At 46.5% G+C, this 21099-nt stretch overlaps 1 protein-coding gene across 5 annotated transcripts in view; it reads left to right on the forward strand.

Moving 5' to 3' along the window:
- Cramp1 (cramped chromatin regulator 1) overlaps positions 1-21099 on the forward strand; it is a 54244-nt gene that overhangs the window by 27141 nt on the left and 6004 nt on the right. For 3 of the 5 annotated variants that reach the window (XM_021149886.3, XM_029471204.2, XM_085833129.1), the window contains exons 7-20: positions 3436-3521; positions 3940-4063; positions 5010-5091; positions 5635-6807; positions 9202-9379; positions 11279-11460; positions 11550-11624; positions 14232-14310; positions 15359-15463; positions 15686-15864; positions 16474-16539; positions 16946-17177; positions 17971-18135; positions 19476-19621. In XM_021149886.3, coding sequence (XP_021005545.1) covers positions 3436-3521; positions 3940-4063; positions 5010-5091; positions 5635-6807; positions 9202-9379; positions 11279-11460; positions 11550-11624; positions 14232-14310; positions 15359-15463; positions 15686-15864; positions 16474-16539; positions 16946-17177; positions 17971-18135; positions 19476-19621 — 2872 coding nt within the window. The remainder of the gene's footprint in view (positions 1-3435; positions 3522-3939; positions 4064-5009; positions 5092-5634; positions 6808-9201; positions 9380-11278; positions 11461-11549; positions 11625-14231; positions 14311-15358; positions 15464-15685; positions 15865-16473; positions 16540-16945; positions 17178-17970; positions 18136-19475; positions 19622-21099) is intronic. The other 2 variants (XM_085833128.1, XM_021149887.3) reach the window with 2 other exon arrangements.

The following is a 21099-nucleotide window of genomic DNA, read 5'->3' on the forward strand; positions in this document are numbered from 1 at the left end:
TGAGTTTGATATTTTGGAATTTATAATTTTTATTGACTTAAATAGCTTTTGCATTGATTTTAATTTTTGAACAGGTTTTAGAAGGTTTATAAGAAAATTGTGTAAAAAGATGGAAGATCCTGCCTTGGATTTTCTTAGTACATCAAAAACAGCGTTGTTACAAATTGAACCTAGTAGCCTGTTCCTTAGGTCCCAGTTCCAGGAATCTGAGGCAGGAGGATCTTGGGTTTATGATATATCTGCTGATGCTTGGTCATAATTTGTCTGTTTTAGTTTAGGGACCCTGGTGTCAGACATTCATAAGGTTGGACGGTGAAGTATTTTCCTCCCTACCACTGCAGTCTTATTAAGAGCACTTTCTCTGTCCTGAAAATCCCCTGTCTGCTGTCTGTCTCTTCCTCTCCTGGTCCCTTTGGGAAATCCCAAAGCCTTTATTGTTTCAGAGACCTGCTTTCCGCTGAGCATTATCTGGTTGGAGTCAACCTGTACACAGCCTGTTTAGATTGGCCTCTACCATTCACAGCTCTGTGAGTTTAACAACGTGATGGTAGAACACGTGTAGCCCATATGCCTGCCTTGGGTCAGTCTTTTATTTGGAACCACCACTAACCTATGAGGTTGGCCTCTTTCTTTGAGAAGTGTGCACAGGAGACTCTCAGGTTCCACCCACCTCTGCCTCCCCAGTGCCGGGATGAAAGGCATACACCACTACTGCCTGGCTATGAGTATTGGTTTTCATTTTACCTGGGCATCCCCTAAGAGGAGATATGGACAAGTGTCTGTCTTTGCAAGAAACTGTCTTGCACAACCTGGCCCAGGCCCTCCCGTGTGCTCAAGGACTTCAAAGGTGTCCGATTTGGTATGCAATTGTTTTGAGTTGCACTTCCCTGATGAACAATGACATTGAACATGTTTTGATGTTGTTAAGTCAGGTTCTCTCTCTCTCTCTCTGTCTCTCTCTCTCTTTCTCTGTATTTAAAACTCATTTCCTTGAGCTTTTTGTTGAAGGAAATTGTTGAAAAAATGGCTCGTCCATGCTTTATTACCTGCTCTTTAGAATAATCTTTCTGGTTCCCCGCTGTGTCACTTCCTCACTGTTTGCCTGGAGTAAGGCAGTTCGGTAATTTTGAGTTACTAGAATGTGCGCTTGCTTAGAGACTTATTCCCTTCAGATGGAAAGTGGGTAAGGAGTGGCAGCCAGTCTGGGCTCTTCCTGCCCCTTTAATGAGGCTTTCTTATTCTTAGCTTTGCACTTTGGTGTCTTGCATACAGAGGTTGGTTCTTGAGTGGGTGAGTGCATGAGGACAGTTGAGTGGGTAGAAGACTGGCTGGCTGAGTGGTGGGTAGACGTGCACATAGATGAATGAATGAATGAATGAATGAACGGGCAGGTGTGTGGATGGTGCAAGAAAGCGCCAGTCGGCAGTAGATGGGGGAGTGACTGGCAGATGAGTCAGCAGGCACAGTTAAGAGTGAGCAGCCTGGGTTAGGTGTGGCTGGGTAGGAAAGGCGATGCGGATCCCTAAATAGATGTCAGGAGGAGAATGAGTAGATGGAGTGTGGCTGCCGTGACGTGGGTTACTGAGCTTTCTGTGTTGTACGATTGTGTCCACCTCTCATGGCACTTCACTGTTGGAGCTGTCATGAGCACTTGCCGAAAGCTGTAACTGTGCAAGGTTCTGAAACATCATAATGCTAAAATTCAAGGCACAGTCCTTTTCAGGATAGTGGGCGTGGCTTTGCCCTTAGGAGTGTGTATATGGTTCTTCTCTCCTGACGTTAGCCCTCTGCCCGCTGCTTCTATTTTGCATGTATCCATTTGAGTTGCTCTTTAGTCAAGCACTGTTGTGTGAGCAGAGCCTTTCCTGTGCTCATTCTGCTCAAAGCTGGAGTTCAGATTCTTAGCTCCAGATTTAAGCAGCATTATTTTAGAACATTTTAAAACTTACTAGATTAGATGTAGTATAAATACATTCTGAAAGAATTTTTTTTTCAGATAGTATAAACATGTAAAGTCACCAACCCCTCCTCTCAATTAAAACTTCCTCCCCTTAGGAAATTTACACGAATAAGTATTTAGATACAAATGGGAATTTGTACTAGTATGAATATATAATTTCTTCTACACCTTTAGAATCACCTCATGTATAGGCTGTCATTGTTGGTCACCTTTCCTGTATACTTCTTAGACATTAAATAGTAAAAATAGAAGCTGTTCTCATAACTAACATGCTCACAGCTGATAGCTGATGGTAGATCAGCCCCACCCCCCAAAAAAATGGGTTCAAGCCAGCCATAGTGGCCCATGCTATTAATGCCAGCAGAAGGCAGGCAAGAAGCTGTCTTTGGAATTGAGGTTACCCTGGTCTACATAGTGAGATCCTATCTTTTTTTTTTTTTAATCTATGTATTTATTTATTTATTTATTTACTATATGTAAGTACACTGTAGCTGTCTTCAGACACTCCAGAAGAGAGCATCAGATTTCGTTATGGACGGTTGTGAGTCACCATGTGGTTGCTGGGATTTCAACTCAGGGCCTTTGGAAGAGCAGTCGGCGATCTTAACTGCTGAGCCATCTCACCAGCCCGAGAGATCCTATCTTAAACAACAACAAAAATGGATTAAAGCAGAGATGTATAAAGTGATAGACAGCTTCAACATAGAAAATTTAGACTCACCCCCACCCCCTCAGGGCGCTAGCCAAAGCCTTTTCTTCAACCCAGATCTAAAGTGTATCATTTATTCTTCTCAGAGTCAAAGCAGTGGGAACTTAGCTTCAGACTGATGGGCCTGAGCCACGGCGGCTGCCAGGTCACACCTGATCAATCAGTCTAAACTCCAGTTCCCTTTGTTTAGGTAGCCAGACAGCATTTCTCTAATGTATATCATTGCTAATCAGCTGCAGCTCCAGCATACAGACCTTAGCTGGCCTAAGGTCTTGAGTTTGGGCCCTGGCACCTTCCTGTAACTGCTTATACCCTTGTCCTGTGTGGGTTACAGGGATGGGATTACACTGCTGCGGCAAGTTGCTCATAAAGAGTTCAGGAAGAAGTCTTGTAAAGGTGGGTAGGCAGGTCATGTGGAGGACACAGAGTGGAGGCTCTGGAGCTTCCGTAAGGGTGAGGTGTGCTTACAGATAGGCTGAGCATGAGCAGAACAGCTCTCAACAGTGAGCTTAGCTGTGAATAACAACAGTTGGTAGTTGTGGTTTGGGCACAGCTTGCTTCCCATAAACAGCACATGTCCCTTGGTTAGGAACGTAGCAGGCATCTAAAGGTCCTGCCTATGCTTACCATCTAGGGTGACCACGAGTGACAGCGTAGGGATCAGTACTCACCAGGCCTTTGTGCTTGCCATACTTCAGACCTGATAACCCTTCATCTCTTCCACTCACATGAAGTCCTCAGAATTGCTTGCAATTTCTTTTCCCAGAGCCACCACAGTACGTTATAAAGGGAGAAATCTCCGGATCAAGGCACCCATGTGCCGAGCCCTAAAGAAACTCTGTGATCCAGATGGTAGGTATCGGGAAGGGATAGCATATATTGTATCTTTCATGGCTGTTTTGTTCCATGATGGGCAGCATATAGTACTTTGTTACTGACCCTGTTTAACCTTCTCCTGTGAGTAGACAGTTCTTGAAGTGACATCCATGTGTCTAGTAAGAGGCTATGGGAACATTTGACAGGTGGGTTGATACCATCAGGAGCTCTCACGGCTACTTGATGGCCTATTCTATTCATGGGTCTGCCTTTGCAAGTACAGAGTTCACCACATTGAGTTTGACCCTTGCTAGGATTCCTCTGTTCTCCTTTTTTTCCAGGCACAAGGCAGTCTCATCTCCTAGTTCTCATTTCCCTGTGTTTTTCTGGAAAGCGTTTTGTTTTGTGCCTTCAGGTTGGTCTGCACTGGGCTTTCATGGTCTCCTTTTCTCAGGTCTAAGTGATGAAGAGGACCAGAAGCCAGTGCGCCTACCCCTGAAAGTCCCAGTAGAATTACAACCAAGGAACAACCACGCTTGGGCACGAGTACAGAGCCTGGCCCAGAACCCACGTCTCAGGTGACATTTAGCATGAGGAAGGGCCTCAGTGCCAGGCAGGGCATGAGATTTTGGTGTTTGGGTTTCTCTCAGGGAATTCTAGAGAAACAGATTCTGTCCTCACATGAGGACAGGGTGTAGAGGTGACACTGTCATAAGAATATCCTGAGCTGGAGGGTGGTCTCAAGATCCTGAATTGTAATCCTACCAGGCACGTTTGAAACTATCAGTGTTACTGCCTGCAGAATCCTCTTTCCTGTAAAGCTCCTGCATTCTTTCTCACTGCTTCCCCAGAGAGTTTGGTTAATTTATAAAGCACTGCTATACCTGTGGTCCATTTCCCATTTGCATTTATTAAGCTGAAGTAAAATTCATATCACATTGAATGAGCTGTATGTTTGCATGTTTGCAGCTAAGTGTCTTAGTATGCTGGCCTTGTTATAAGCCCTCTGTCTCAGCCGACTTCCAGCATATGTCATCGTCCCATGTGCTGTCACTCTCTCCAGTGCTCGTCTTGATCCCAGCTGCTCTCAGTCTAGCCTTTTCTGGACATCTCCTGTTTGAGGAGCACAAGAATCCGGTCTATTGGGCATCTCTTATTGTTTTGAGATGCGTCTATACTATAGTATGTGTCATAGCATGCTTCATCTCCTCTCTCTGTGTGCATTTTATTTTCTTAGGGCTAGCTAGGGGTAGCTACGTCCCTGTAACCTTGACGACAGAGCACTGACAGAAGAGGTGATGATGCTCACAGCTCACATCCTAGCTCAGCACTTGCACATCTCTGTTATTTATGTGAAGCTACAATGACTTCAACAGATGGGATGTAGATTTAGGAATAGGCGCTGAATAGGCTATAGATCCCCTTCCCAGTCCCTACGTCTCTGTCAAGTGAATTTGGTACATGCAGTCATTAGACCTCTTCTAAGGGTGGCCTTCTATAATCTTTTTTTTTTTTATTTCATAGGATGATTGTGGAGCTACATAGAAAAGTCTCTAGCCTCATTGAGTTCCTGAAGCAGAAGTGGGCACTCCATGAAGTACGAATTGTATCTTTTTTCAAATGAAGCAAACCCTTCAAACCTGTCAGTTATTCCTGCTTGAGAATGTGGTCTTGTTTTCTTCCCGTTACTGTGGGGCTCCATGAAAGCCCAACCCTCTTGGGTTTAGGTAGAGAGCCCTGCCTTGGAACTACTTGCACTACTTGATCGTACTCAGTTCCACTCACTTTTCCACGTTTTGAGTGGCCACCTAACTGGTCACTGGGATGTGGCCTAAGTATCAGTAGATGTGGGATGTGGGAAGATATATATACATTTAAGCCTTCTTTGTGTCCTTGGCTGTTTATTGGCCCTGCATGTTTCCAAGAATAGTTTCTGTCATCAGGCGTGAGTTTCCTGAACACACTGAATGCCTGAGCCAGCATAGTTTGGTAGTAGCTGGAGGGAAGTCCCTAGGAGAGCTCCAGGAATATCAAGGGGTTGGTGTGGCTCCTAGGGAAGAAGACCCTAATCGGCATCCATAGCTCTTCACTGAGGAGCACTGTGGTCACAGTGGAGTTGTTTGGAGTTGCTCCTTGACAGTGTGCGCAGCGGAAGACACTTGAGGAGAGGCAGCTGCAGGGTTCGAGCACAGTGCAGACCCAGGAGAAGGTGGCATTGCACCTGTTCCCAGGCGAGAACTGCACGCTGACACCACTACCGGGTGTAGCCCGTGTGGTACACTCCAAGGCCTTCTGCACTGTACACTGGCAAGAGGGCGGCCGGTGCAAACAGGGCACTAAGGACACACACTCACTGCCTCCAGCACAGATCCTCGGCATCCAGAGTGGACAGGGAATAGCCCGGGGCCAGCTGAAGTGCCAGAGGAGCAGTGCTGAAGGCAAGGGTGGGGGGCGGCTCCTTCCCACTGCAGATGCTTCACAGAGTTCAGGGGAAAGTTCCCCTGAGAGTGCTCCTGGAGAGGGAGCACCTCCAAGTCTGAGCAGCCCAGATGCCCCTGACAGGCCTCATGGGCTCCAGGACTCTGGACCACACCTTGAGAAGACCCCTGTGACAGCCCTTGCAGTGGGTAGGGACAGCCCTATTCAAGAATCTGGGGCTCTGCCGTGTCCCTGTGGCCAGCCCCCAGACTTGGAAGATGAACTCTCACTCCTTGACCCCTTCCCCCGATACCTGAAGTCGTGCCAGGATCTCATCATCCCAGAGCAGTGCCGCTGTGCAGACACACAATCTGGGAGAGAGCATCCTCCTCTTGGCAGGGGAGCTTCCCCAGAGACCCTCATACCCAGCAACAGGGAGGTTGCTGACAGTGCTCCCCCTGGCCTGGACCCTCAACCTGGCACTGATCATCAACCTGACACCAGGCTTCAGTCAGATATTTGTACTAAAGAGCTAGTGAACGCATCCTCTGAAGAGTCCCAGGAAAAAGGCAGCCCCTCAGAACATCTTTCCTCTCAGGGACAGCCTGCTACCAGGCCTTCCAAGGAAGTCCCTGCCAGCCAGCTGGCCCAGCAGCTACGTGAAGAAGGCTGGAGCTTGCAGACCTCTGAAAGCCTCACACTGGCTGAAGTCTACCTCATGATGGGCAAGCCGACCAAACTACAGCTGGAGTATGATTGGCTGGCTGTGCTGGGCCCCGAGAGCCAGGCACCCACAGCACAGGGCCAGACTGCCCTATCCCGCTCCTCGCCCTCAGCCCTCCACCAGCAACGCCTCCTGAGCTGCCTTCTGAGGCTCATCTCCACTGAGGTCCACCCCAAGATGGTGAGTGGTTTAGACCAGCTCAGGACACTAAGTTGTTTGGGATGAGCCGATGTCTGAATGTCAATCATGTCTCTTCAGGACCCCAAAGGTAACGTAATTTCCAGGGCTGCAGATCTTTATAACTCATGCCAGAGCTGATGGTGAAAGAGACCTTGGCCTCAGCACTATGGAAGTAACCTGAGTAGGTTATTAGAATTAGCAAGCTGTGATGGGACAGACGGCCAGGGCTAACCTTTGAGCCAGTGGGGAAGTGAGAGGTTCTAGCCTTGGCTTCAACTGAAAGATAAGTGCAATGGTTTGGAACAGTTTTGAGGAAGATGATGAGCCAGAAGTGCGCTAAGGCTCCTGGCCAGTGGCCTCAGTACCACTGAGTTCTTGCAAGGCACATACTATCATCTCTCTTTCCATTTCACAATTCTGGGGACCCAGAAAGGAACACTTAATCTGAGATCAGTCTGGACTTTTTTTAAGAAATAAAAAGTAGAAGGAATGGAGAAGGAAAACAAACAAGAAATAAAGGTATTGCAGAGGTAGGCATAGTTATGAGGGTGTGGCTTCATTTCCGAAAATAGCCAAGTTCCTTTAGTGACTTAATGGGGTCTGCTGAAATTGAAGACTTTGGGTCAGAGATGGGTCATCTGTCCTTTGTTTCCCTACCTTTTCTTCCTGGCAGAGCTGTTGTAAGCAAGTACCCCAAGAGTACTGAGACTCAGTGACCAGAGTCAGCGGAAACGCTCAGTCTGAGGTGGGAATACTGCTATTCCCAGAACCTAGATTGCCAGTAGGAAGGTGCAGGGAACAGGGACTGCTTGGCAGGATTGGACTTGTGCTGGTTGCCAGTGCAGAGCAGATGAGGCAATAGTGCGGACCTTGGCGTGTTGTGAAGTAGCCCTAGTAAGACATGGTGTGGGTGCTTCTGGGAAGAGTTCAGAATTGAGCATTTGGTCAGGTCTTCCTGAAGTTGATGAGTCCCCAGAACAGGTACAGCAACAAAGAGGTGGAATGCCCTTCTGAAGCCCAAGGACTTGAAGGTATCTAATTTTTTTTGCTGTCAATTTGTGTGTGAAAATGTGGGTACTCAAATGCCATGGCACATGTGGAAGTCGGAGGACAATTGTTCAGGAATCAGTTCTTCTCCCCTACCTCCCTTTTTTTGAGGAAGTTTTTTCTTTTTTTCTGTCCTATGCTTTACTTTTCCAGGCTGTTGGGCCTGTGAGCTGCTCTATCCTGTTGTCTCCGATCTTGTTTCAGGAGTTCTGGGATTACGGATGTGTGCACCCATCATATCCAACTATTTACATGGTTTCAGCAAATCAGAACTCAACACCAAAGGCTTGTTCATGAAGTGCTTTTATTTGCTGAGCCATCTCATTGGCCCCTGAAACCACCCCTTAAATGGACACCCATGAGGTTGGGTGCTCGAAAACAGGCTCTTCAGCTGTGACCAGTTTTCAGGAGGGACTCTGTTTCCTCCTGTTCACAGGAGTAGAAGTTAGGATGATTGTCTCAGGTTAGCTTTTTTCTGTGGCTTTTCAAAAAGACAAGCCTTTGTCACTCACCAGTCTGTCTTCCCTGTGCCATAACTCTGCTTAGTAGAGTGGGTAACACCAGACAGACCATGGGTCCCTTTCCCCTCTCTCTGCCATAGAGCATCTTGTCTGTTGTTACTGCCACACCCAGCCAGTGGAAGCTAAGCTCTCCTGAGGAAAGTGCTGCGTTGCTTCAATTATGACTTTACTCCCTGAGGATTTATAACTTTCCCCTCTCCTTTCTCTTCTCTTCTCTTCTCTTCTCTTCTCTTCTCTTCTCTTCTCTTCTCTTCTCTCTTATTTCTTGAAGTTTTTCATTCTTTTTTTTTTTTTTTGGTTGTTGTTTTTAAGATGCCTCACAACATAGCACAGGCTGTCTGGCTTGGAACTCCTGTAGATCAGGTTGGCTCAAACCTACATGAATCTGCATGCCTCTGCCTCAGAGTACTGGATTAAAAGTGTGCATTTCCAAATGTCCCTTAGTAATTTTACATCTCTGGGGAATTAGAATTAGTCAGGTGAACACTTGGAAGGCTAAGTTGGGCAAATCACCAGAGATTTGAGGCCAGCCTGAGCTATTTAGTAGACACATATTGGCTAAGACTATAGGGTGAAACTATTTCAATTAAGAACACCACCACCTAGGACAGGAGAGATAACCCAGCAGTTACAGAGGCTTGTTGCTTCCCAGAAGACCAGAGTTCAATTCCTAGCAATGATGTGGGTGTGTGGGGTGTGATGTGTGCGAGTGACTTCAGGGCATTCCAAAGTTTTGCCACCATGGAAATGGATGGCCTTAGGATACTTGCGTTAGAACCATTTTCTTGAGCTGAACCTTTGTAATATTTGGCTGGTGTCTTTCCAGGCTTTTGAAGTAAACACAGCATCAACGGCTTCAGTCAGGCCCACCCAGGAGGAACAGTCCACAACTCCACCAGGGAAGGTAGTGACCATCAACTCTCGGAGTCCCCGCTGTTCTCGAAACCCATCTACGCTCCGAAGCAACAAGACTTTCCCATCTGCTTCTGCACCTTGCTCCCCAGGTATATTTCAAGAGTATCCTGATGTCTCTGGTACTGTGTCAAAACTAAACACATGGTCCTGCTGTCTACCACCCATGGTCTAGTGGGCATAGTACAGGGCAAATATCACCCATTGGGGATGATGAACACAGGGGACTGTTACAAAGGACCTAGTTCATGTGATAAGCAGAGGGTGGTCTGGTCTCACTAGAAGTTTTCTGTCAGAAACCTTCATAAAATATTGAATTAGTGGCTTAAAACCACTAAGGAGGATTAGTTCTGTCTCTCACTTTTTTTTCCCCTAAGATTATTTTATTTATATGAGTAGCTGTGTTCAGACGCACCAGTAGAGGACATCTGATCCCATTACAGATGGTCGTGAGCCACCATGTGGTTGCTGGGAATTGAACTCAGGACCTCTGGAAGAGCAGACAGTGTTCTTAACCACTAAGCCGTCTTTCAAGCCTGAGGATTAGTTCTTTAATCTGTAGTGACTTGATTTTTTTTTTACATCCAAAACATTAGAATGAAGCAGTCTTCAATTAAGGTGTGTGCTGGCAGTTTAGTGCAGTTTTGGAAAGAAAGATGGGGTAACTTGCTTCTCAGTATATCCTTAAATTTCATTTGAGAAATACTGTTTTGTGGTACTAAGGGTGGCAAGCAGGCCATCACACACGTTAGGCAGTCACTTCACTGCTGAGCTATCACCCCAGCTCCTAGGAAAATGTAATTCTCTACTGAACGCATAAATCCTAGGAAGAGCACAGTCCTTCCCCAGGATCCCTTCTGCCTGCTTTAAGTCTACAGAGCCCCCTTTATTTCACTTCTTTAAGGGAGGCCCTAAGATAACAGTAATTCTTTTGGCAAAAAGACATTTTTTAGTAATATTGTTTTTAATTCAAGAACATTAATGGCTTTACAATATCTCTGACTTAATATTTTGTGAACATTTTTTCCACTAAAAACTATTTGTCTGATAATCCTTCCAAGAGACCTGTGTGAACTCAAGGCTGTCATTGTTGGAGACGCATCTTAGCAGTTGTTCATTTTCTGTTTTTGCTTCCTCTTTCTTACGCCTTTAGGAAGCTGCCTCAGGCAACAGCACCTAAGCCATAAATTCCTGCAGATAAAGGCATGCTGCCTAAAGTTGGCCAGGTAGCAGCTCAGTACCACTTCTTGGACCTTGTAGTGAATTTTTAGTGTCCTAGCATTTTCTGTCTGATTGAGGATCACAGGCCCAGGGCCTGTACTTTCTGTACCAAGTCTGGCAAGCTTGGCCTGAGACCTCTGAGAGGCCCATACGAAGCTAGAAACCTTGAAGGTGCTTTATAGCAGCACTACCACAATGGAATTTCAGCAGTGTTATTGTGAAATAAGTATTTTCTGTCCTTTGATTACTGGAACTGTTTTCTATAAAATAAGGAATTTTAACCAGGACCTATGTATGTAGTCTACCGCACTTTTTATAATTGCCTGTATTACACAAACAGCTGTATAAGCACATAGCCACACTCTTTCAAATGTACTGTTTCTTGATGAGGCTTTCTTGCTGCCTCGTGAAGTTGGGTTACTATAGTGACAAGATGGTCACTGGGTGTGTTGTTAAGCAGCCTTTACAGAGCGTTGGTCAGCTTGGGCTGCCCCAGCGTCCTTACAGCTCAGGAGCCTTGATTAGTTGTCCTGCCTTCTCTCTGCACATAGATAGATAGTGGTGATGGGCTTTCATGCGGGAAGCCTGTAGGCCCCGTAAAATGGGACCAGAAGTCAAAGGAAGAAAGGCAGGACTTTGCTGAGATATGGTATATGCAGCTGAAAGTTGTTGTGCTTTCCAAGTCTTTCTTGGCTTACTTCCTAGTGGGACTGCATTGCCCTCGAGGAGGATATAGGCGTGTGTCAGCACATAACTCCTTTCTGTTCCAGGTTTGAGAAATCCCCCAAGGCCTCTCTTGGTGGCTGGTCCCTCCAGCACAGGAAGCAGTGACTCAGATGGTGGCCTCTTTGCTGTCCCAACGACTTTGCCCCCAAATAGTCGACATGGAAAGCTCTTCTCTCCCAGTAAGGAGGCGGAGCTGACTTTTAGGCAGCACTTGGACTCCATCAGCGTGAGTGCTGGGAGTGCCGGGTTGGGGTGGTTATGGTATACTTTGCAGATAGAATTTTTGTTCCCGGGCTCATGTTCCTTCTCTCATAGATACAGTCAGACTTTTTCTCACCAAAGCCCAAGAAACTACGGAAACGGCACCTAAGAAAGCCACTGGTGGTCCAGGTAAGGGAACATTGCTTGAATCTGTGTGGCTGCATTGTGTTTGTCAGTTCTACACTCTAGCTGCTGGACTGCACAAGAGATACTGTTTTCTTACATGCCTTTGGTTTGCAGAGTGACACAGAGGAAATTCCTGCCCTTATAAATAGGAAAAATAAAACTTAAGAACAGAAAATTTAAAGTTATCATATAAATAAAGACTTTGGTTGGCACTGAAAATTATTTACAGGCACGGTTGTAGTTCTGACTCCCAAGAGCGTCCCAGCTTGAGTGTCTCCCATCTCTGTTAGAGCAATGTGCCAAGAGTCTGGGCTGGCAGAAGCCAAGGATTTTAGAACTGCAGTTAAGTGGTAGGAGAACCCACAGATGCCATCTGTAAGCCGTGGCAGACACAAGCTATACCTGGCACCCAAGAAAGACAGCAGCATCTCCAGGTGTAAGGGAGCCCGCTGTAGTAATACAGCCATAGGGATTTGTGAATTAAGGTGATTCTCGGAAGTCACCGATAGACCAATTTTCTATTTTCAGTCTCTTAGAAACCTTCTTCTCTCGGTCTGGTGAGGTAGCTCAGTAGAGAAAAGTACTTGACCCGAGGCTTACAATTTCAGTTCTCTCCTCAGGACCCACATGCTAGAAGGAAACATCCACCTCGTAAAAGTTGTTTTTTTAACCTCTATACTCATGTCATGCTGTGTCTACACACTTGATAAATAAACATAATTTTCAAATTAATAAGAAAATATTTACCTTGAGCTTAGGCTATTGATAAGTAGATATGCTGAGTATAGTGGCTGCAGAGTGAGACCACGCTCCAAAACAAAGGACATTGTGTGGGTGGTCTTAGAAAATGTGTTGTAAACCTTTTAACATGTGTTCACCTGCCTTTAATTCTCAGCTTAACTTTCCTGTCTCTGGTCCTTTGTCCTGGAAGTAGGAAAATGTTTGTGACTTGATACAGGCTCTAAGGGTTGCTGAATTCAGCATCTGAATATTAATCCAAACCCCATGGTCTAAATGCGATCTGGTTTGTTTTATGGATGAGAATCTGTATGGTGGCACAATGTATGTGCAGGTGGATGCGTGTGGAGCCTGAGGTTGATATTAGATTTAGATGTCTTCCTTAGTGCTTTCCACCTTAAAAATGGAGGCAGTGCTTCTCACTTAAACTCAGACCTCCAAGACGGCTAGTCTAGCTGTCTAACCGGCTCAGGGGATCTCCTATCTCTGCTTCCTGCAATCTGGAGTTAAACGTGGGTCTCCATGCCCACCTGAAATTTGTGTGGGTTTCAGGCGATCTGAGTTCCTGTCTTACGCATGCATAGCAAGTGCTTACTTCCTGAACCTCAACCCCAGTCTGTCTGTATTATTTTAAAAAAATCCATACTGGGCGTGTGTGTGTGTGTGTGTGTGTGTGTGTGTGTGTGTTATGTGTTAGCGTTAGCAGCTCAAGATTTTTTCATAGAATACTCTCATCACCTAAAAGAAGCCCTGGTCACAAGAACCACCAGTCCACCCACTATTTTTATGAACTTGCTTATTCTAGTTCATCAAATGCGAATGTACAGCAGCATCGCTCTTACTTAATACTTTTGTAAATGTGTAAAGCTTTACTGACATAGAGCTATGGTCTTTATGTCTATACTTTCTGCGCTGCTTTCCTGCCACAAGATCAGGGGCAAGAGTGGTCCCAAAGCATTCTGTCTGGCCCTTTATGGAAAAACTTACTAAGCACTGCCTCAGCCTTGGCAATGAAGTGTGGTGAGCCCCAGAGTGCAGAGTTGTTAGTGAGCTGAGCGCACTTTCATCTGCAGCAATAGCCCTTTCTGTTCTCCAGTGTTTGCCAACATCCTGGGAAGATCATGCATGAGAAAATGTCTCAAGGTACCCTGAGTCCTTTATATATAAACAGAGTATCAACGCTGTCAGACTCAACTGTGTGCTGATCCATTGCGGTGGACAGATCCATGGAAATGTTCTACTGTTAGCATTGCCGGTGGTCAGTGCAGGTTCTTCTCAGCTGAGCAGGGACTTACATGCATCGGGACCCTTTATTCATGAGCAGGAAGGAAACTGGAAATGATCATTTCTTGTCTCCCAGTGCCACTTGTTACAAGCAGTCCCTTAATTAACTTTCTCCATTCTGACCATCAAAATGCTCATCATTGAGTCCCATCTGCTTACTCTGTGGTTGTAAACAGATGTCTGTATTCAGTTGCCTGTGTCCAGCCAAATCCAGAACACTCTAGGTTTGAACTAGATCCTCCTGATAGTTCTGTAGTTCTCCTTGGGAAAGGTCTTATTCCCAGCATTCTAGTGTCGTTCTGATTTAGTTAGACACTGCTATCTTTTTGTTTTGTTTGTTGTTTTGGTTTTGTGTTTTTTTTTTTTTTTTAATGTGTGTGTGTGTGTGTGCGCGCGCGCGCGCGCGTGCGGGTGCGTGTAGCCTTCTGTGGCTGTCCTAGAATTAGCTCTATAGAGCAGGCTGGCCACAAACTCAGAGATTCACCTGGCTCTGCCTCCTGAGTGCGGGAATTAAAGTCGTGTGCCACCACCTCCTGGCTGACAGTTATGTCTTATCATCTTTATTATTTGCATTTTTTTTTCTCACAGAGGACACTGCTCCCTAGACCTGAAAACCAGTCCCACAATGTGTGCTCCTTCTCCATCCTGTCTAACTCTCCTATAGCTGGTAAGGCCAGGCACTCCGCCTCCCTGGGATAGCTTTCTCTGCTACCTGAATGTGCCTCACTATGGGTTTCCATGGCTATGAATATGACATTTCTAGCATACCTCTGTTCGTTCTTCCAGCATACACTAACTATACACTGTGTCCCCTGTGCTGCATCTAGCTGCCACTATGGACAAGACTCTGCCACTGGCTGGAATTGTGTGCCTTCTTTAGAAGTGTGCTCTGTTGTGTTTGTTGGCAGCACCACTGAGTTCAGCTCAGTGGAGTGTTTTTGATTTCTGCTTATAAAGCCACAATAGGCACTTAGGAAATAACCATGCTGTTGGAGTGTGTGATCATAGTTTTTATTGCATCTGTAAATGTAGTGGGTGTCCTGGTGCTTTGAAGCAAGTCTCACAGTGTCCCTCAGTGAGTACACATGCTCATTGATAGATCTTGATTAATCTCATCTTTTTGGACACTCATGATCAAACCCAGAGCTGTGGGCAGCAGAGCACTGCTGTGCTGCTGACCTGTGTCTTCAGCCTATGATAATCTTTTTTGTAAAGGCTCACTTACGTTTATGTGCATGTATAAGTGCCTGAATAGGCACCAAAAGCCCACGAAGGGCACAGGCAGTGCCAGCTGGCCTGCAGTTAGAGGTGGTGATGAGTTACTAGATGGGCACTAGATGGAGACAAACCAGGGTCCTGTGCAGAGGCAGCAATGCTTGTCACCACTGAGCCACCTCCAGTCCCTGCGCGGCTTCGTGTTTGCTCTGTGTGCGTGTGTGTACAGAGGCCAGAAGAGCGTGTCGGATTCCCTGAAACTGGAGTTACCAGGGGACTGTGAGCCATCGTGTGAGTCCTGGGAACTTACCTTAGATCGTTTCTTTACTAGGAGCCTGTATGATTCGATCTCTTACTACCCAAGATAGCAAGTGTCTGCAGTGTTGAGTGGCTTGCTATGACCCTAGCTCTGTCTATGAAGGAAACCCTCCATAGCTCATTGTGCACAGTAGGGTATGGAAAAACCAGTTGATATGCCTACATTTGCCTTCCTCTCACAGGGAGAGGCTGGTTCCGGCCCATCCAGTCTTCTTTGACCAAAGCAGCTCTGTCTCGACCGATAGTGCCCAAGGTCCTCCCATCTCAGGCCTCCAGTCACCTGCCCAGTAAGTGATGCACAGTGACAGCCACTATGTGAGGTTCCTTAGTTGTAATATTCTCTTCTTCTCCAAGGTATAATGTTTTACTGCTTTGCTAAGAGTATATCAAATTCCTTGGCTCTCCACTGAAGAGAGGTGTGAGGGAGAACCTGTCCCAAGCTCTCTGGGCATACATCATGGAGTGGAGTAGTATGGAACAGAGGTTTGATATGTCACTCCTGTTGCTAGGTGCCATCGACTTAGCAGCTCAAAGTGCTGGCATCATCCCTGGAAGTCCCTTGCCAATTTTAGATACTGATGGCTCATCTGGCATCTCTCCACTGTCTTCGGAACAAGCAACCACTGCCATCTCGGGGCAGGGTGACACTGGACCACACCAGAACAGAGACCCTGTTCCTGCTGTAAGGGTGAGAACATTTACAAGGGCGATTTGGTGTTCCCAGTAGCTTCTGGAGTGAGTTCATGCGTCTGGATCACACTGAGCCCTGTGAGACACCACGGTTTGAACACCTACCATGGAGCACAGAGTGGGAGGCAGTGAAGAAGCCATTGCTAAACCATGCCTGGGGTATAGCTTTGAATTTCATCCCAGTAGGCTGACATCAGCCCATGGGTCCCCACTTAGGAGGTACTAAGTGCTTGGCATATCTCTGTGGAAATCAGTTCGTATGGCCTTGGCCACTCTTTCATGTATCTCCAAATGCTCTGATTCCTTTGCTTGTTGGAGTAGAGGCTGTGTTTGGTAGACCCCATGGAGCTCGGAGATTATGTGATTAGGCTGTTACTGAACTGTGTAGTTTCCTCTTAAAAATCAATAAATGGTTGTAAGTTCAGAGCCAACAATCTGAGAGTTATTCTCTATCATTTCCAGCTTAGAGCACAATGCATTACTTCACCTGTTTGTAGAGACACTGGCTTAACTGAGAACAGTTTTTCTTTGGTGCACAGCCAGACAAGTACTTTAGCTGTTTTTCCAGCTCAGTGTGAACCATTCAGAAGTCTTCTTGTTGTTCCAGGGCACTAATGACCCATTTATCAGCGTTACAAGAGCAGAGCAGGAGCCAATGACAGATGGTTTCCAGGTAGAGTACATTCTGGGCGTCAGTGTCCTCTCCCTGAGTGCATGGACTGTGCTTCCCAGCAGTGTTGTCCTTTCACCTAACGTGGCCATTGCTATTGTTTCATGGATGAAGGGATTGTATTGTCCCTTCTCCAGCTTCCTTTTTGTTAAACCCCATGTCTGAAAGGACTAGGTTTTCAGCTGGTGGCTTTTGGAGAGTTATTCTCCACTAGATGCTGACAGTGGGAATAGGCTCATCCTACCCTGGCTTAACTTTTTTCTGAAGAAGTGTATTTCCTGAGTCTCTCTTGGGAGAATGGTGGATCCCTGCATTTCTTGCAGCTGCTAGGCTGGAGGTGGGCGTTGTACTCACTGTAACAAGTACTGATGGGTATCTTGTGTCTGAATAAGATTTGTTTCTTATTCAGGGATCATCTGTTCTGACCTTACCTGAGTTGTCCAAGGCTAATCTCCAGAATGGCCTGTCCATACCTTTACCCTCATCGGAGAGCTCCAGCACCCGTCTCTCCCCACCCAATGTTTCTGCACTGCTGGACATATCCCTACCTGGTCCACCTGAGGATGTTCTCTCACAGGGAGAACCTGCCACACAGATCAGTGACTCCATCATTGAAATTGCCATCAGCTCTGGCCAGTACAGTAAGTACAGATGGCCTTGGAAACCTTCCCTAGGCTCTCACTGAAATGGCCAGACTTACAAGAAGCAGACCTGATCTGTCTAAGGTTTAGCCAAACTTGCTGGCAAAGTTCCAGTGTAACTATCATTTTTGGCTTTGAATATGTGCCACTATAAGGTGCCTCTGCCTGGCTCTGGCAGGAGCAGTAACTGGTCGCTGGTTGAGTTTCTCCTGACCTTGGGGTAAGAATGGAATGGTTTTGAAGGCCCTTTGAAGCCTGGGATCAGCTTTCTATTTGTGCATCTGGAAGATGACTTACATGTGCTTAGTAAGTAGCTGCACAGATGGTGGCCAAGGGCCTGGTCTCACTTGTTCTGTGCTGGTGTTCCTGCTGGCAGTGGCACAGCTATTTTGCCTGCTGACATGATTCAGATATGTTTCAGGCAGACATGAATTCACAGTCTCTTAGCTTATGAGCTTAATGGGTCCCTGACTTGCTTTTCTCAGTTGTAGGCTGGGAACTGTGTGTACCCCATAGGATGGAATCAGGAGCATCTTGTTTACCATGGGACTGGTGCAAACACCATGAAGATTATTGACATAGTACTGTGGGCCCTGCCTGCTGTGTTTTGTATTCCTAAAGCATAAAGTTACCTTGAAGGCTCTGTGATCCTTTTTTATAAACAGCTGCTATCCCTTTGGTGTGGGGCCAGTGCATCTTTGTTCTCCTGGATTCAGCAGTTCACAGCCTCTGCCTCCTGCTGCCTTGCTATGGGTTCAGGGAAGCATCTCTGACCTTTGTTTTTGGTTGACAGGTGAAGGAGTTCCTCTTTCTCCAGCAAAACTGAACGGCAGTGACAGTTCCAAGAGTCTTCCCTCCCCATCTAGCAGCCCTCAGCCCAACTGGATTGCCTCTCCCACTCATGACCCTCAGTGGTACCCCAGTGACTCTACAGATTCCTCACTCAGCAGCTTGTTTGGTGAGTGTTTCTGGAGGACTCTTCTTTCCAAGGTTGGAGTTAGGCTAAACCTCAACGCTTTTGCTTGTTTCTCAAGTATTTATTTCTGAGTTAACTGAAACATGTAATTTACATATAGGAGAATGCACAGATTTTCAGTTTGTAGTTCACTGGATGTCGACATGCTTGTAGACTCTGAGAGCCCACAGCCCAGTACAGACAGAACATTCAAGTCATTCATGTGATTCTCAATGCCTTCGCCAGTCGGTTTAGCCTTCCTAACCCCTTCTTATAGAGCTCTTGCAAAGACAAACAGACCAGACCAGACGATCTTTATGTTCCCAATTTCTTTATATATTCAGTCAGGTACTCTGAAGTGAATGTTGCAGCTGACTTGTGGTAGTAGTCGTTTGTTTGTTTGTTTGTTTGTTTGTTTGTTTGTTTGTTTTTTCGAGACAGGGTTTCTCTTGGTAGCCCTGGCTGTCCTGGAACTCACTTTGTAGATCAGGCTGGCCTCAAATTCAGAAATCTGCCTGCCTCTGCCTCCCCAGTGCTGGGATTAAAGGTGTGTGCCACCATGCTCGGCCATGTGGTGGTATTCTTGACCACATATGGAAAATTATAGAACGTGTCTTTCTTCCCCCAGGAAGAGATCCCATTCTATTTTACACCTCACTGAATCACTTTGTAGGATAAAGTAAAATTGAAGCAGCTATGGATCAGTAATGGATAGGAGCACACATTGGCCAATACTGCTTAATTTTTATTAATACATCTGTCCCCTATTTAAACCCACACCTGTCAGTGCCCTGAATAAGATTTTTGGGGATGGAGTCACTGAACCTGTTTATTTTGTTCTTTTACCCCATGGTGCTACAGTGAGTTGATCTCCATTCTCTGCTTTTCACTACCCTCATTTCTTTGGTGGGTGTATTGAGGATGGGTGGCTAAGCTGACTTTCACAGTGCCAGGACCCAGGCTTTTACCCTCTTAATTCCAGATTTGATCATCCTTGATTATAGCACTGTGCTTAGTGGAAGAGTACACAAAACCAGCCTCACAGTCCATGGTTTTTTGTCACAAGAAATAGTGCAAACATGAGGAGAAATTCCCTGCAATCTATGAAGTCAGAATCAAACTTAATGCCTATCAGTGAGGGTCTGCCACAGAGAATACAATATAGGAGGAGCTCGGCATGCGGCCCTTGGACATGATAAAGATGAATGTACACTAACACAGGTGACAAAGCCTATTGTAGCATAATGTCATGGCTAGCCCTTGACACAAGTGTGAAGGTGGAGACCTAGAGGGCCCTGACTAGGCTACCTGGACACTCATGCTGACTCACCTTCTTTCCACAGCCAGCTTCATATCTCCAGAGAAGAGCAGAAAGATGCTACCAACTACTGTTGGGGCCAACAGCGGCACATCTTTGCTTGGCCCTAGCTTGTTGGATGGAAATTCAAGGGACTCTTTTGTGTCCAGGTCTCTGGCTGATGTTGCAGAAGTAAGTTCAGTGCCATACTCCTTTTAACTTTTAACTTTCCACCTCATTCTGGAGGCTATGGGGTCCTTTCTAGGTCCTGTGGGTCTTAAGCAATGCTCACTGAGACTGTTATGTGAGAGAGAACAGTATACAGGTCTTTAGTCTCTGAGAGATCTGGCAGCACTTGGGCAACTGATGGCCCACAGCAAACTCTTAAGGATCAGGTGTCCTTTGTAGGATTCTTAACTTGGGAAGCCCGGGATCAGAGTGAAGAACAGGTCCCCAAAAGCAAGCAGAATGCTGTTGTCCTTCCTCTTTGTGTCCTTCCCTTGCTCTGTGACCTTGGGCTGACTCAGTTACCTAATCTATAACATATCCTGCCATTTGGGAGTTGTAAGGTGTTACTTTATCACCTTTTCTGCCCTGCCTATCGAGAAGGCCTTTTAGGGGGCATTTCCCTGTAATGTGCTGTGGCCATGACCCTGTGGGACTTAGGAAGAGGTTCTGCAGTAGAGCTCTGTCTTTTTTCTCTGTATGCTTTTCCACATTTGAACTAGGTTGTCCGTCCCTGCAGTCACCCAGAGTGTTGGGACCAAAAAGGGGTGGGGGTGGGCTGGTGGCCCTGGGGAAAAGTAGGGGAGGAAAAGGGGCCTAACATCTGGCCAGACCTCCTGTGTTCTGGGCAGGCAGACGCAGGCAGAGCTGCCGGGTGCTCTTCCACTCGGCCCCAGGTGAGCATGCCTGACCCACGCAGCGTGGGGTGGAAAAGGGGTAGCCCCTGACCGCGGACCCCAGAGCTACCTTGCTAAAACCCCACGGTTGTAGGAGAGAGGGAATAGAAGAAGTTCCCAACACTGACCAGAGTGCACAGGGGGTCTTGATGGAGCAGAGACTGTCTATGGTTTAAGAGCTTTATTATAGAAATGCAGGGGAAAGAGAGAAGGTAGGGAGAGAGAGAGAGAGAGAGACAGAGAGAGAGAGAGAGAGAGAGAGAGATTGGAGAGGAGAAGACAAAGAGAAGAGGGAGGAGGAGAGAGAAGTGAGAGGTAAAGGAACAAAGTAAGAGAGCGAGGTGGGAACTGAGCACCCCTTTTTGTGGTCTTCACTGTTGCTAGGTAACCGGGGAGGAGTTTAAGCCTGAAGGCTGACCATGCTTCTCTTGTGGGGGTTGTGGGAGGTGGTACCTTAGGCAGGGGCCGGAGTTCCAGGAGCATGAGGGAACACCTACCTTGTCAGGTAGGTGAATTATGACCATCGGGGTTCAGATCTCAGCTTGACTGGAGACCAGCCTGCATTTCCCCATATCAGAGGTCCTTACGTTGTCTGTATGTGCCCCGCCAGTTAGGATTCCAGTGCCAGTATTGGTGGGAGGAGTAAGAACAGCTGTGGTGCTGGGTACAGAGCTGTAGGCATCATGAGAGACTTGATCCAAATTCACACCATGTGAGAAGGATGCTTAAGTAGCATTTCCCAAGTCAGTTCCCTGGATATCAAGGCCT

The sequence above is a fragment of the Mus caroli genome, unplaced genomic scaffold (assembly GCF_978045245.1).
Source record: "Mus caroli unplaced genomic scaffold, Mus_caroli_1 scaffold_18, whole genome shotgun sequence".
In the NCBI taxonomy this organism is placed as follows: domain Eukaryota; kingdom Metazoa; phylum Chordata; class Mammalia; order Rodentia; family Muridae; genus Mus; species Mus caroli.